The 13,801-nt window shown below is 42.4% G+C and overlaps 1 protein-coding gene across 1 annotated transcript in view; it reads left to right on the forward strand.

The window, feature by feature from the left end:
• Positions 1-13,801, forward strand: part of NBAS (NBAS subunit of NRZ tethering complex) — a 199,559-nt gene that overhangs the window by 40,903 nt on the left and 144,855 nt on the right. Inside the window, exons 15-21 of the mRNA XM_082218421.1 lie at positions 1,318-1,575; positions 2,924-3,049; positions 4,793-4,944; positions 5,988-6,125; positions 7,066-7,144; positions 7,751-7,855; positions 9,438-9,574. Coding sequence (XP_082074547.1) covers positions 1,318-1,575; positions 2,924-3,049; positions 4,793-4,944; positions 5,988-6,125; positions 7,066-7,144; positions 7,751-7,855; positions 9,438-9,574 — 995 coding nt within the window. The remainder of the gene's footprint in view (positions 1-1,317; positions 1,576-2,923; positions 3,050-4,792; positions 4,945-5,987; positions 6,126-7,065; positions 7,145-7,750; positions 7,856-9,437; positions 9,575-13,801) is intronic.

Below are 13,801 nucleotides of genomic sequence, written 5' to 3' on the forward strand. Positions count from 1 at the left end.
GTACTTAACCCGACGTACCACTGTATTGCTGTGGGGGTTTTTTGGGGGTTGCAATTTTGTACTCTCTTACCTGGGAGTAGGTACCATTAAGCTCACTGAGGCTTACTTTTGAATTGGCGTATAGGATGTTCTCTTAGCCATCCCTTTTGTGCCTAAGCCACTTGCTCCTATATTGTGTTCTGCTGCCCACCTGCTTTCTCTAGATTTTCCTTATTATTCATTTGATTTTGTTCTAGTATTCTCATTCGTCCTTGCTTCTATTCCCTATCTTTCAGGGCTTTTTTCTTCATGAACTCTTTATAAATGTACTTGTTCTCATTCTCTCTCTCCCTCTCCCTCAAATGCTTGAAGGTTCATTTGTCTGAGGTAGTCTATGCTCAGTTGTTTTTAGTGTTATCCTATTTTTCTGTATTTTTATCCCTCCCTCCCTCATTAGAATGTAAAACTGCTGGGCAACGTCTGGCTACCTGCATTGCTGAAGCTATAGTCATACATGGCACTGTGTAGTTTTGAAGCAAGGTTTGAGGCAAAAGTGCAAAGCTTCATGTGCCTTTTTCATTGTTGTTCATTCACATATACTGCTGCAACTAAATTACATGTAACGATAGATCTTTCCGCTTCATAATCTTGTTTTAAAACTTGTATTCAGTTTCAGATATTTCAGGATTATATGCTTCCTATGTGACCTTGTGATTAGACGATACAGTGATATCTATATATTTATAACAAGAAACGGAACTTCTTTCCTTTCAGAATGTTTAAGCCCTAACCCAAAACGTGAATTCTATGGCAGTTTACATAAAAAAATATAAATACACTATTAAAGCAACCAGTAAAAAACAAAACAAAACCATAACCTAAGAAATAATAAACTAGAAAACACAACTACTATTCAGCCAACTAATACAATACAGATTTCTCTTATTTTATTCAAAAATATGGGTCTGGACAAATGAAAACCTGGTACCAAAAATAATGCAATGGCAGTGCTTGTCTTACTTTCAATACCAAAGGCATAGGGCATTCCAAGGAGACCCTACTAATTCTTACAAAATGTATTTATTAAGGATGTCCTAGTCATTATGAATGTACTTAGCACTGGGGTTGTGCTAATGGCCCTTCCTTCTAATAACTTTGCTCTGTATGAAGCCACTGCTGGATGCTTGAGAAGGAAATTCATTTTCTGGAGCTGGTTTCTTTTTGGTCCCAGAAGCTTTGAGAATTGTGGTGGTGGCTTATTGCCTCTCTGTGTGCTGAAGCCTGACAGACTTAAGTGTGATGCATTGCGCTGTTTAGTAAGAATTGCTTTCCTCGTAGTGCGAGGTGAAGCTGGCTCCAAAGAGATCGCGCTTGGATAGCAGGCCCAGTGATGAAGACGAAGGAGAAGATGACTCCGATTCGGACGACGAAACGTCTGCCAAGGCCCGGTATTTTGGCTACCTTAAGCAAGGCTTGTACTTTGTGACCGAAATGGAGCGCTTTGCTCCTCCGCGGAAACGTCCGCGCACTATCATAAAGAATTACCGCCTCGTAAACCTGAGGTCTACGACTCCTGAGGAGCTGTACCAAAGAAAGGTGAGAGTGAGACATTCTGCCCTCCCTTTTCTCACGTGATCATTAATTTTCTCACAACAGGGCACTTGGGTCTTAGGTCAGCCAGACATGTTTCAGTAGCATTGGTTTAAACCAGGGTTTCCCAAACTTGGGTCTCCAGGTGTTTTTGGACTACAACTCCCATCATCCCTAGCTAGTAAGGGTCAGGGATGATAGGAATTGTAGTCTGAAAACAGCTGGAGACCCAAGATTGGGTAATATTGGTTGAAACAGAACTATCTTCTGAGTTATTTTGATGTGTCTTAATTAGTTTGTCATTGCATTCATATTTCGAAGAGTACTGGGGTTGTTTGTCTGCTTATTGCATTTTATATTCCACCTTTCCTTCAAGGAACTTAAGGTGGTGCACATGATTCTCCTGTTTTTCATTTAATCACCACAACATCCATGCGAGGCAGTTAGGCTGAGAGTCAGGGACTGACCCAAGGACAGCCAGCAAGCTTCATGACTGAGTGGGGATTTGAACCTTGGTGGCGCTGTGGGTTAAACCACAAAGCCTAGGACTTGCCGATCAGAAGGTCGGCGGTTCGAATCCCCACGACGGGGTGAGCTCCCGTTGCTCAGTCCCTGCTCCTGCCAACCTAGCAGTTTGAAAGCACTTCAAAGTGCAAGTAGATAAATAGGTACCACTCCGGCGGGAAGGTAAACGGTGTTTCTGTGCGCTGCTCTGGTTTGCCAGAAGTGGCTTGGTCATGCTGGCCACCTGACCTGGAAGCTGTACGCCGGCTCCCTCGGCCAATAAAGCGAGATGAGTGCCGCAACCCCATTCAGTCATGACTGGACCTAATGGTCAGCGGTCCCTTTACCTTTACCTTTAATAACATACAGTGAAAAGCTGGAGGTATTTTCTAGTCATGATGCTGAAGCAGCATAGTTCCTCGTGCATTTTTTCCTTCCCAATCAATAAAAGTGCAGGTGTTACTCGTTTGTTGCAAATGCTTTTTCCTCAAGATACAATTTCTGCTATGGGGATCTCACATTTCTTCCCCTGAGCATTTGAAGCATATTATATTGTTCCTGGATGAAATGAATCCCTTCCTCTTAAGATTGTGCAGCCTTTGATTTGAGACTGCTGTGTAAAATGAAGGGTCACGGGCACCTGCTATATATGGATTGTGATGAAACCCATTGTCTAGTGGATCAGACACTGCACAATTGTTTTTGACTGGCAAAAGGGTATTCTGGGTTGGGAAATGATCTTCCTGATTCTCTGAATAATGCTAAACCTGTTGTACATGCTGCTTTTCTTATAGAAAGTTGTAATGGAGCCCGCAGCGATTGCTTTGATTTCATTATGCTTTGTTTGTAGATTGATAATGAAGAATACGGAGAAGCTTTATCGCTGGCTCAAACATACGACCTTGATTCTGACCTTGTTTATCAGAGGCAGTGGAGGAAATCGGCTGTTAGCATTGCTTCTATTCAGGATTATCTGGTATGTTCTCTTAGGGGAAGGTAGTTTTTATGTTAGCCTTTCTGAAGCTCATGCCCTGCACTGCAGGTGTTTTGGACTACAATGCTCATTGGGTGGGATTCACCTAACATGCCTTTGTCAGCAGAAACTTCCACTTGTGCAACAGGACTTCCCCCTCCCCCAGCCATGTGCCCCAACCCGCAACACCAAAATTGACTCTGAAGGGTTGTGCGATTCCCCCGGGACAGTGGAGGGGATGGAGAGTGAGGGACAATTGTTCCGTCTGACAAGCGTCAGTGCTTGTGCAGGTGTAATGTTCATAATAACGCGGCAATGAATTCCACCAAATGACTTCAGGGCTCATGTGTGTTCCAGTACAAAACATCTGTAGGCCGCCATGCTTTTACAAAACATGTGAAATTTCCAGTGTTCTCTTATTGGGTCTAAAACTGGATTTGAAAAAAAACCCCAACCAATTCTTTACTATGCAAAATAAACAGGGTTAAGCATTTTTATTTTTATTTTGTAATTTGCAACATTAGTCATACTCAGAAAAGACCTATTGAATGCCCATTGATGCCCATTGGGTAGTCTCCTGATGTGCCTTCGCCCTTCTTCATGTGCCTCCTCTACAAGAAGTCTGAAGGGTGGAAACACGAGAATGGGCCTTTTCTGCAGTGGCTCCCCATTTGTGAAATGTTCTCCCCAGGGAGGTTCGCCTGGCACCTTCATTAGACACTGTTAGGCGCCAGGTGAAAACGTTCCTATTCAACCAAGCCTTGGGCTGACTGACATCCAATGTTCTTTTAAATGTGTTTTGGGAAGGGGGATTATTTGTTTTTTATTCTTATTTTTATTATGGCTTTTTGGTGGGTTTTATATTGTACAGTGGTACCTCGGGTTACAGATGCTTCAGGTTACAGACTTCGCTAACCCAGAAATAGTACCTCGGGTTAAGAACTTTGCTTCAGGATGAGAACAGAAATTGTGCTCTGGGGTCGCGGCAGCAGCAGGAGGCCCCATTAGCTAAAGTGGTACCTCAGGTTAAGAACAGTTTCAGGTTAAGAATGGACCTCCGGAACGAATTAAGTACTTAACCCGAGGTACCACTGTAATTTTATGTTGTTAGCTGCCGTGGAATCTACAGATGAAGTTCAGTATACAAATTTAAGAAATAATAATAATAATAATAATAATAATAATAATAATAATAATATATCATCCTTTATAAATGTTGACTGATGTGTTCTCTGTAGTCCAGTTGATTTGATCTCCAAATCACAATTAGGGGTGAGTGGGAGGTAAAAAAAGTTAATTGTTAGTGTAACACAGCTTTTTCCAAACGTGGGTCTCCAGCTGTTTTTGGACTATAACTCCCATCATCCCTAGCAACAAGACCAGTGGTCAGGGATGATGGGAATTGTAGTCTGAAAACAGCTGGAGACCCAAGTTTGGGAAACACTGGTGAGACATCTGCAGGAAGGGCTAAATGGTAGAGCAAATACTTCGAATGTAGAAAATCCCAGTTTTGAACCCTGGTGTGTAGGGTTAGGTGAGACCCCTCTCTGAAAACCCAGAGTGCTGTTGTCAGTCATTGAAGATTATATTCAGCTAGACAGACTGAAGAGTTTGTATCTGTTAAGCACAGAAAGCTGCCTTATTCAATGTGCTCTCATGATCGTATACACCCTTGCTATCAGTCTACGCTAATGAATCATTTGTGTCTCCCCCCCCCTCGGTTTTTTTTGTTTTTGGTGGCGTCAGAGCAAAATCAATAAGCGTTCTTGGGTCCTTCATGAGTGTTTGGAAAGAGTTCCTGAGAATGTGGATGCTGCTAAAGAGTTGTTGCAATACGGCTTAAAAGGAACAGACCTGGAGGCGCTCATAGCCATCGGGAAAGGAGAAGATGGCGGCAGGTTTGTGGAAGCAGATGGTCAGCTCTGCTCACCTGGGTCGCTAACCAGATTCAGCAAAGAGCGTAACAATGGTTGTTTATTGTTTATTAAATTATTGTTTTATTAAACGATAAACTGTGATGGATCAATATAATAATAATAATAATAATAATAATAATAATAATAATAATAATAATAGTAATAGTAATAATTATTATTTTATTCATATCCCGCCCTCCCCAGCCGAAGCCGGGCTCAGGGCGGCTAACAACAATAAAACAGTACAACAGTAGAACACAACAGAACACTCTAAAATCATTCATTATAAAATCAATTAAACGAAACTTTTTCCTTTTTTGCATGCCAGAATCTCCTGTGAAAACAAGGTTGGCATGTATGTCTGTCTGTCTGTTTCTTTACAAACCTGTAAACTTCCAAATTAGTAAATGGATAGGTTGGGGGAAAAGTTGGATGAATGCAAAGCAATTCCACCCCCCCCTCCCAGAAGTACCATTCTAAGTGTGAAAAATTCCATAGGGACACTCTCTTTGGAATCTAAGTAAATGCCACAGGGACTTCATGGAGCTTTTAAACTGAATCTGGCTACTCTTGATCCATGTGCCACGGGTCAAGTCTTAATGATGAGAGAAGGTCATACTAGTTATTTTACGGTGCATACACGAGCCCCTCCCAGCATCTCTAAATCTTCTTAGATCTGATAAGATTGGGAACAGAATCGCTAAGGGAGCAGGCCTGACTGTCATAGCTAAGTTCCCATTCACAAACGCCACAAATTCTTTTTTTCCTTTCATACTTTTTGGGGGGGATGTTTCATATTTGTAGATGTTTCCTTTTGCCTGCTTGTTTTGAAGGGAGACCTGTACATTTTGACTTGTGAGAGCTGTCCTTTTTTTAGTTGGGTGCTATTTCAGGATTATTATTTTTATATATATATATAAAAAAATCAATTGTAATCTAGAAGATAGAAAGCTCTTTAAAAAACCCCAAACTTTTCTTGATCAAATAACCAGTTCCCCATTCATTGATTTTCGTTCTCCTCCTAGGTTTATCTTGCCAGGTGATGTGGACATTGATGAACTGCTTTTTGAAGAGTTTTTAACTCCTGAGGAAGAAGCAGAGAATAGGAAGGAGCGAGAAGCCATGAAGCATCAAGAACTTCTTCAATCAGTAAACTTCTCCAAGTAAATGTCAGGCTGGGTGTCCTCTTGCTATATTTCTAGAAATATATGCAAAAATCCCCCCCCCCCAAAGAGAGGATATTTTAAAATACATTTCACTTCTAATTGGATCAAGCTATACATTTTTAATTGGCAGTGTATTTTGAAAATAGCTCATCTTTCTGAATTTCCCATTCAGATTTTAAAAATGGAGAAGGATTCCACTATGCAGCTCTAATTGCATGCAGGCAAGGGGCCTGATCCAGCCCTCATTGCAGATGGTTGCTCTAGATTCAGATGAGTGTCTGAATTCACATCCATTGGCAATTCATGGCAATGCAGACAGACGATACTGACATATGAATACACAACTCTGTGTGCATTCCTGCTTATGCCTTTGAGGGCATCTCTGAACCAATTGAATCTGAATGCATTGTATGTACATTCAATCATAAAATTTATCCATCGCTTGATGGTGAAAAACCTCAAAGCAATTTACAAAGAGATGAAACAGTAAGATCAGGAAAAATGTGCAATGCATCAAAGGATACGAAAAGTTAAAATTAAAATTCACAAATTTGGCCAAACAATTATGTTTTTACCAGGCACCAAAAAGAGTACAGTGGAAGTACCTGCTCGACAGCAAAAGGCAGAGTTTCAAATTGTAGGTGCTGCCACAGTAAATGATCAAGGTTTTTTTTTTTTACAAGTAGAGGTTTGCTTGTATAAAACCGTAAAAAAGGTAAAGGGACCCCTGACCATTAGGTCCAGTCATGGCCGACTCGGGGGTCGCGACACTCATCTCGCTTTATTGGCCTAGGGAGCCGGCGTACAGCTTCCGGGTCATGTGGCCAGCATTGTACACCCCCCCAAAAAAACCAACCCCAAATACTCAGCGCTGCCGATTCTGTATTTCTTTATATATTGCCTTTCTCTCTCTCTCTCCCCCCCCCTTTTAAAACAGGTTAACATTGGAACAAAAAGAACTTTGCCGGAGCAGATTGAAACTGCTAACGTATTTGGATCGGCTAGCAACATACGAGGTTTGGAAAATTGTGGATTGCATTTGTTATGTACAACTCACTATATAGCGCCTTCAGGACCTTTCACTCTGATAGTTTAGCTTTCAGCTCTGATTTTCAGTGGTTATAAATAACGAGGCAAGCAAGACCATTATTGCACGCCAACATGTTCTTCTCATACGTTATGTTGCTTAATTTGCATTGCAGCACATTCTGTCTCTCTCTCTCTACTCCCCATTCTGTCTTCTTTCTCCTAGCAAACTATACTTAAGGCCCTGGTATTTAAAACCTGTCCTTATGTTTTTAGCGCATTGCATGTGTGTGAAAGCTGTAGTGCAAATATGCACCCAGTTGTGCAGACCACTGCATCATTGCTTAAGAGTGCAGCAGGACAGTCAACCTTTGGGTTGTTAAAATCGCAGATAACCAGCAGAGGGTAGGGGCATATAATGGGAGCCTGGAGCTCTCCTCCAACCCAAGCCCAGTGTTCCCCTCCTGTTTCTAGTAAATCTTTCTCGCTTTCCAAAGGACCACATGTGCCAACAAAGTTTCGGGAAGTTCACTGTGTCGTGTTCTGTTGAGGAACCAATCAGCCTTGTAAAATGTTTCCGATGATTTTTCCTTCAGGAAATTCTTGGTGGGCCACACGTTGCCGAACAGAGATATGATGCAGAGTTCTTCAAGAAGTTCCGGAATCAGAATATTGTTCTTTCTGCAAGAACATATGCTCGGGTATAAATTATTTCACAGCTTGCTCATAAAGTATTTTGCATAAAGGAAAATTTTGAGATGTGACTTGCCTTTCTATTTATACAATAGAAAAAAATGGGTTGCATTTAGGACACACCGTAATTAATAGAGGTATTTGTAGTTTATCTCTGATGAGAGGGAATTATAGGGCCTTTTTGGGTTACTTTTCCCAGGGTTTTATCCCAGGCAACAGATGTCATGTCTGAAGAAATATGGGAGAGTTGTCAGTGAGGCCATTTGCACCCATACCTGTCGCCTGTGCTAATATATGAGACTCTTTAGGTAATGGGCAAAGCAATCTGGTCTTAGCTGGGCACCAAGTAGAGCTATCCGCAGCCCTGCTGCTGTGGGTGGGGGCTGGAAAAAGCCAGCTCAGGCTACACTAGCATGGAACTGGCATAGTTATTGTGTCCAGCTGTTGGGCCCAGTGCCATCAACTGATGCAGTAGGACTGACTCGGAACACAACACGTTGGAGCAAGGATTGGGATTATTCCCCCTGCCCCCTGCCCAATGGATATATTCATTGGATGAAAGGCCATATTATTATTATTATTATTATTATTATTATTATTATTATTATTATTATTATTTATACCCCACTCATCTGGCTGGGTTTCCCCAGACACTCTGGGCGGTTTCCAACAGAATATTAAAATACAATAGTCTATGAAACATTAAAAGCTTCCCTAAACAGGGCTGCCTTCAGATGTCTTCTAAAAGTCTAGTAGTTGTTTTTCTCTTTGACATCTGGTGGGAGGGCGTTCCACAGGGTGGGTGCCACTACCGGGAAGGCCCTCCACCTGGTTCCCTGTAACTTGGCTTCTTGCAGCGAGGGAACCAAGTGGGAGACATCTGTCATCAAGTGGCTGAGGAAAGGGAATTCACCAAAACTGAAGAAGTAGCGGTTGCTTCATTGCTATTGGCCACAGTCCATTTCCTGTCCTTGTCCGAGATGGAGTAGCTGCTCTCTGGTTTTTTTCTTTGAACGCTTCATTGGTGTTTTCTTCTGTTTCCTTCTTTATCTTCATTTATCCAGTCGTCTCTTCTTGCCTTTGGGAGTAAAAAAAATTAAGAGTCCCTTTTGTATTTACCCTACTCCTGCTTCCCCCTCATTCTGGCAGTCTGGCTGCCCCTGTCCCAGCTGTTTGTTTTCTTTTCATCTGTCCTAGATTTCCCACTCAGTCCACTCGGTTGCTGTCTTCTCCTGTAATCCCCCCCTCCCCAAAAAAGCAATGCCTCCTCCCTCGACATTGGTAAATTTCCTGTCCTCACCCACTATATGGTAGCTGTGTCCTTAGTCCAATAAAACAACCAATGGCATATATTTTTTCTTTCAGAGCATTCATGAAATATGTTTAGTTTCTGAACAGCGCAAGAAAATGATCAGGGCAGAAGGGAATGGATAGCTAATACTCTGGCCTGTGGGTTTTTTATATGAGAATTATGCCATCTCCCATAATTTGAGGTGTGTGTGTGTGTGTGTGTGTGTGTGTGTGGATACTTCTTAAACAGACTGGTCCATAAGCTGTCTCATGAATATTAAAACTGAATTATTGGTGCAGGAAAGCAATGTAAGAGCCCTGGAGATTTTGTTCACATACCATGGGTCAGACCTCCTTCCGCATCGGCTGGCAATTCTCTCTAATTTTCCAGAGACCACCTCTCCACATGAATATTCCTTTTTGCTACCTGAAGCTTGGTAAGTGCGTATGTGCTGAATATCAATGCAAAGCTGCACCTTTATTTATTTAATATTGAAAACAACAATTAGTATTCCTTATTTTAAAAGTTATACTAAAAGCTGCATATGCAGCTGAGAAGAAAGAGGGAAACCCAATGAATATATTTTCAGCCAAACATGCTCTGTTTGTTGCTATCTCACAGAATTGGACAGCAGTCTCAAGACTTCATGCTCCTTCCCTCAACCCCTTCTCTTAATAACATACAGTGGTACCTCAGGTTACATGCACTTCAGGTGACATATGCTTCAGGTTACAGACTCCGCTAACCCAGAAATAGTACCTCGGGTTAAGAACTTTGCTTCAGGATGAGAACAGAAATTGTGCTCCGGCGGTGGGGCGGCAGCAGGAGGCCCCATTAGCTAAAGTGGTGCTTCAGGTTAAGAACAGTTTTAGGTTAAGAACAGACCTCCAGAACGAATTAAGTTCTTAACCCGAGGTACCACTGTACAGTCTGAAATACTCCTTTGCAATATTTATAGCAAAATGCTATCCTCAGAAGTTAAGGTTATTGTGTATTCATAAGTTCAGCCACTGTCGAGTTCATTGCGGCTTACTCCCAGGTAACTCAAGAATTTACAGAATTCCTTCCATGAAATGATCTATAATTACCCTATCTTTTTATCTGAAGCTGTTTCCTGTTCGACATATTAGTTAATAGTAGTAGACTTGACACACATTGCTGGAAGTGTGAGAATCAGAACTGAATAGATTGCAAAGATTTCTGCCTTATCACTAAATGTGATATTCTTATCCTTTTAAAAATGGTTATGAGGCAAATGTGAAGTCCTCTTGTAGTTTTGCATCTTTTAGATAAAAAAACACCCTTCCAACCTTGGCAGCTTTTGTATTGAAGCTGAATTATAGTACTTTCTGCTTTGTGCCACAGCTACCTATGAGTCTACAAAGGCCTTTTTTGTGCTATGTGTGGTGCCACAGTGACTGATCCAGTTTGCAAATGCACTGATCGTCCCAGGGAGGTTGAAGTCTCCTGTTTGGAGCTACACAAAAAGGTCAGTGTCTGACTGTAGCTCAGGCAAAGGTCTGACCTGGAAGTATTTATGGCCAGGCCATAATGAGAAACAGCAGTCACCTGTCAGAAGGTGGGTGCCGTTCAGGGATGCGAAAGAAAAAAACTGCCCTTTCCTTTTCCACTCCTCATCCTCAGATGAGTGTGACAGAGCATAGACTGGGAAGCTTGTCTTCTAAGATGAGGGCCTTTTATCAAAACAAGCCCTAAATTATGTGTTACATAAGCACCTGTCTTTAATTTGCATTTTTGGGGGGGTCAGTGGGTCAATCCCAGGGAAAGTGAGTAAGGGTTGTCAACTGACTAGGCGAAAAACGCATGCAAACATAGGTTTGATAAGTGGAAATCACCAGGCAGAGGTTTTCATAATAGCTGCAGTAGCTGATTCAAGAGTCAGCCACCCTAGGATGGATTAAAACACCTGCCAGTCAAGGGATGGCTATGCCCTTAAAGGTTATCCAGTGCTGTGAAAGCATTTCATGCATTATGCTGAAGGATTTGAAGTGTTGAGCAGGCTTAACATGCTTGAATTGGTTGAAACGGAGCCAAGGAAGGCAAGAGCTCTTTGACTGCGTCTCTAATTAAAGTTGGCTTGATATTGGCAAAGATCCCACCAGAGGCAAGACTGTTATGGCAACAAGCAATCCTTCCCCCATCCAAACTAATTATTTAGAGTTATTTCTGCGTTTCAAACCATATTATAGCAACAATTTAGAAATGTTTCTTTTTCTGAGATCATTTCCCCCACAAGAGTTTCTGCCTTCTTTAAATGGAAGGTGAAAATTCTTTGATGGTTCATTGGGAGTTCTGTGAAGGATGAAAACGCACAGGCAGCCTAGGACTGTTGGGCAGGTGGTCTAGAAATTTAAGGAGGGGGTTTGTGAAGGAACAGCCCACGTCTCTGAAGTTTCTGCTACACCATTGTTGCAGTTTATCAAGAAAGCAGATTTCTAAACTGAAAAGGGACTTCCTTGTTTAGCCATGCTGAGTTGCTGACGTAGAACCTTCAGAAACATTTCCAGCTATGCATTCAGTTATTAAAAGAAGAGCCTTTCTGGGTCGCATCAGAGGTCCATCTGTGCCAGCATCCCAAAGTAGCGAACCACATGCTTCCAGGAAGGCCTGGGCACGAAAGCAACAGCCATATTCCTTGCTGCTTTCAAGCAACTGGCCACAAACAGAGTCATATTGTGGCTCTGCACCTTGGGCTTCTCTGCAGCCATTCTGACTAGTAGCCATAATGTACTTCTACACCTCCAGGCTATATCTTGTGGAAGAGAATTGCATAAATTAATTGTGCACCGTGTGAAGAACTACATGTTCCCATGAAAGTGGCCTGCTTCAGCTACTATGCCGGGGAGTGGCTGAAGGAGCAGACATGGTGTTCTCCCCTTTCTTATGGAAGTGTGTGATGTAGCAGCGCCACCCAAATGACTTGTTCATTCTTCTCCTTCTTCCTTGGGGGAACAAGGCATGGCCCCCTACTTCACCATGCACAGCCTGTCGCCTTCCAAGTACAGTGGTACCTTGGTTTATGAACTTAATCCATTTCGGAAGTGTGTTCTTAAACCAAGGCCTGCTTTCCCATAGCAGCGGGGGACTCAATTTACAAATGGAACACACTCAGCAGGAAGCAAAACATTTTCTGCTTCCAAGGCAAAGTTCACAAACCAAAACACCTACTTCTGGGTTCTTAATCCAAGTTGTTCATAAACTAAGCTGCTCTTAAACCAAGGTACCACTGTATGTGTCTGAACCAGACAAATGGGCTGTAGGAGTCTGATTCAGACCAAATCAGGCCATTAGCCCATCTCATTTGGCATTGACTAGACTGGCAGAGGGGCTCAAGGGCTTTCTGAAACTTTTCTGGAGATGCCAGGAACCGGGATTTGCTGCTTGCAGAGCATGTGCTCAACTGCTAGGTTACAGCCCTTCCTCAATAGACTTATGAGATGGTAGTTTTTGTCTGCTTTTGGGGTTCTTTTGGTGGAATAATGCACTGATTGGCCTTATTGTTCCACCTGTCACAGTTTGGTATCCATCATGATCTGGAGGTGCAACACTAATGTGATACTTGCAGATTCCACGAAGTGATTCCCTTCCCACTTCCTTTCTCTTAAAAAAAAGGGGGGGGGATTACGGTTGCATTAGCACAGTTTGGTTGAAAGAAGGCTTGTTATTGCACGGACCTCTCCTAATTGTAGATTAGTGCGAAGAACTAATATGCTTGCGGAGTCTGACACGAAAGCATAATGCACTATCAGACTACACAACAGTAACTATGGGAGATATCTCTAATGAGAAGGGTCACCTCTCAATGTGACCTGGTTCAGTAGTCCCAAATTCAACACCTGGTGGTGCCTAATTATTTTACTAGTACAATGTGTTCCACTGAAAGCAAATGACATGTTGGGTAGATTTCCTGGAACCTAAACTAAAAGGCAGGAGACGCAGCCGAAAACACCATGGGACTCTTAAGTGTGTTTATGGTTCTATACAAGCAGGGGCTGCTCTGTGTTTTTTTTAAAGGTTTGGGAGCACTTCATGCATCCCATACATCTTTAGTTACGCGTATGTATATGTGTGTGTGTATGTGTGTGTATCTATATATTTATGTACCTATATCTCTATCATCTATCTATCTATCATCTATCTATCTATCTATCTATCTATCTATCTATCTATCTATCTATCTATCATCTATCAGACTGAGATAGCTGTTGTGGTGCTGCCCTGCAGTTGCTGTTCATCTGCGACTCCTGTCATCCCCAGCCAGTATGGTCAATGGTCAGAGACGATAGGCTTTATACACCTAGAGGACACCCCGTTGGCTATGATACAGGAACATAGGAAACTGCTTGATACTGAGTCAAGCCCTTAGTCCAGGGGTCAGCAAACTTTTCCAGCAGGGGGTCGGTCCACTGTCCCTCAGACCTTGTGGGGGGCTGGACTATATTTTGAAAATAAATAAATAAAAGTGAACGAATTCCTGTGCCCCACAAATAACCCAGAGATGCATTTTAAATAAAAGGACACATTCTACACATGTAAAAACATGCTGATTCCCAGACTGTCCATGGGCCGGATTTAGAAGGCGATTGGGCCGGATCCGGCCCCCGGGCCTTAGTTTGCCTACTCATGCCTTAGTCCACCTAGC

This window comes from Podarcis vaucheri (genome assembly GCF_965113315.1).
Source record: "Podarcis vaucheri genome assembly, chromosome: 3".
NCBI lineage: Eukaryota > Metazoa > Chordata > Lepidosauria > Squamata > Lacertidae > Podarcis > Podarcis vaucheri.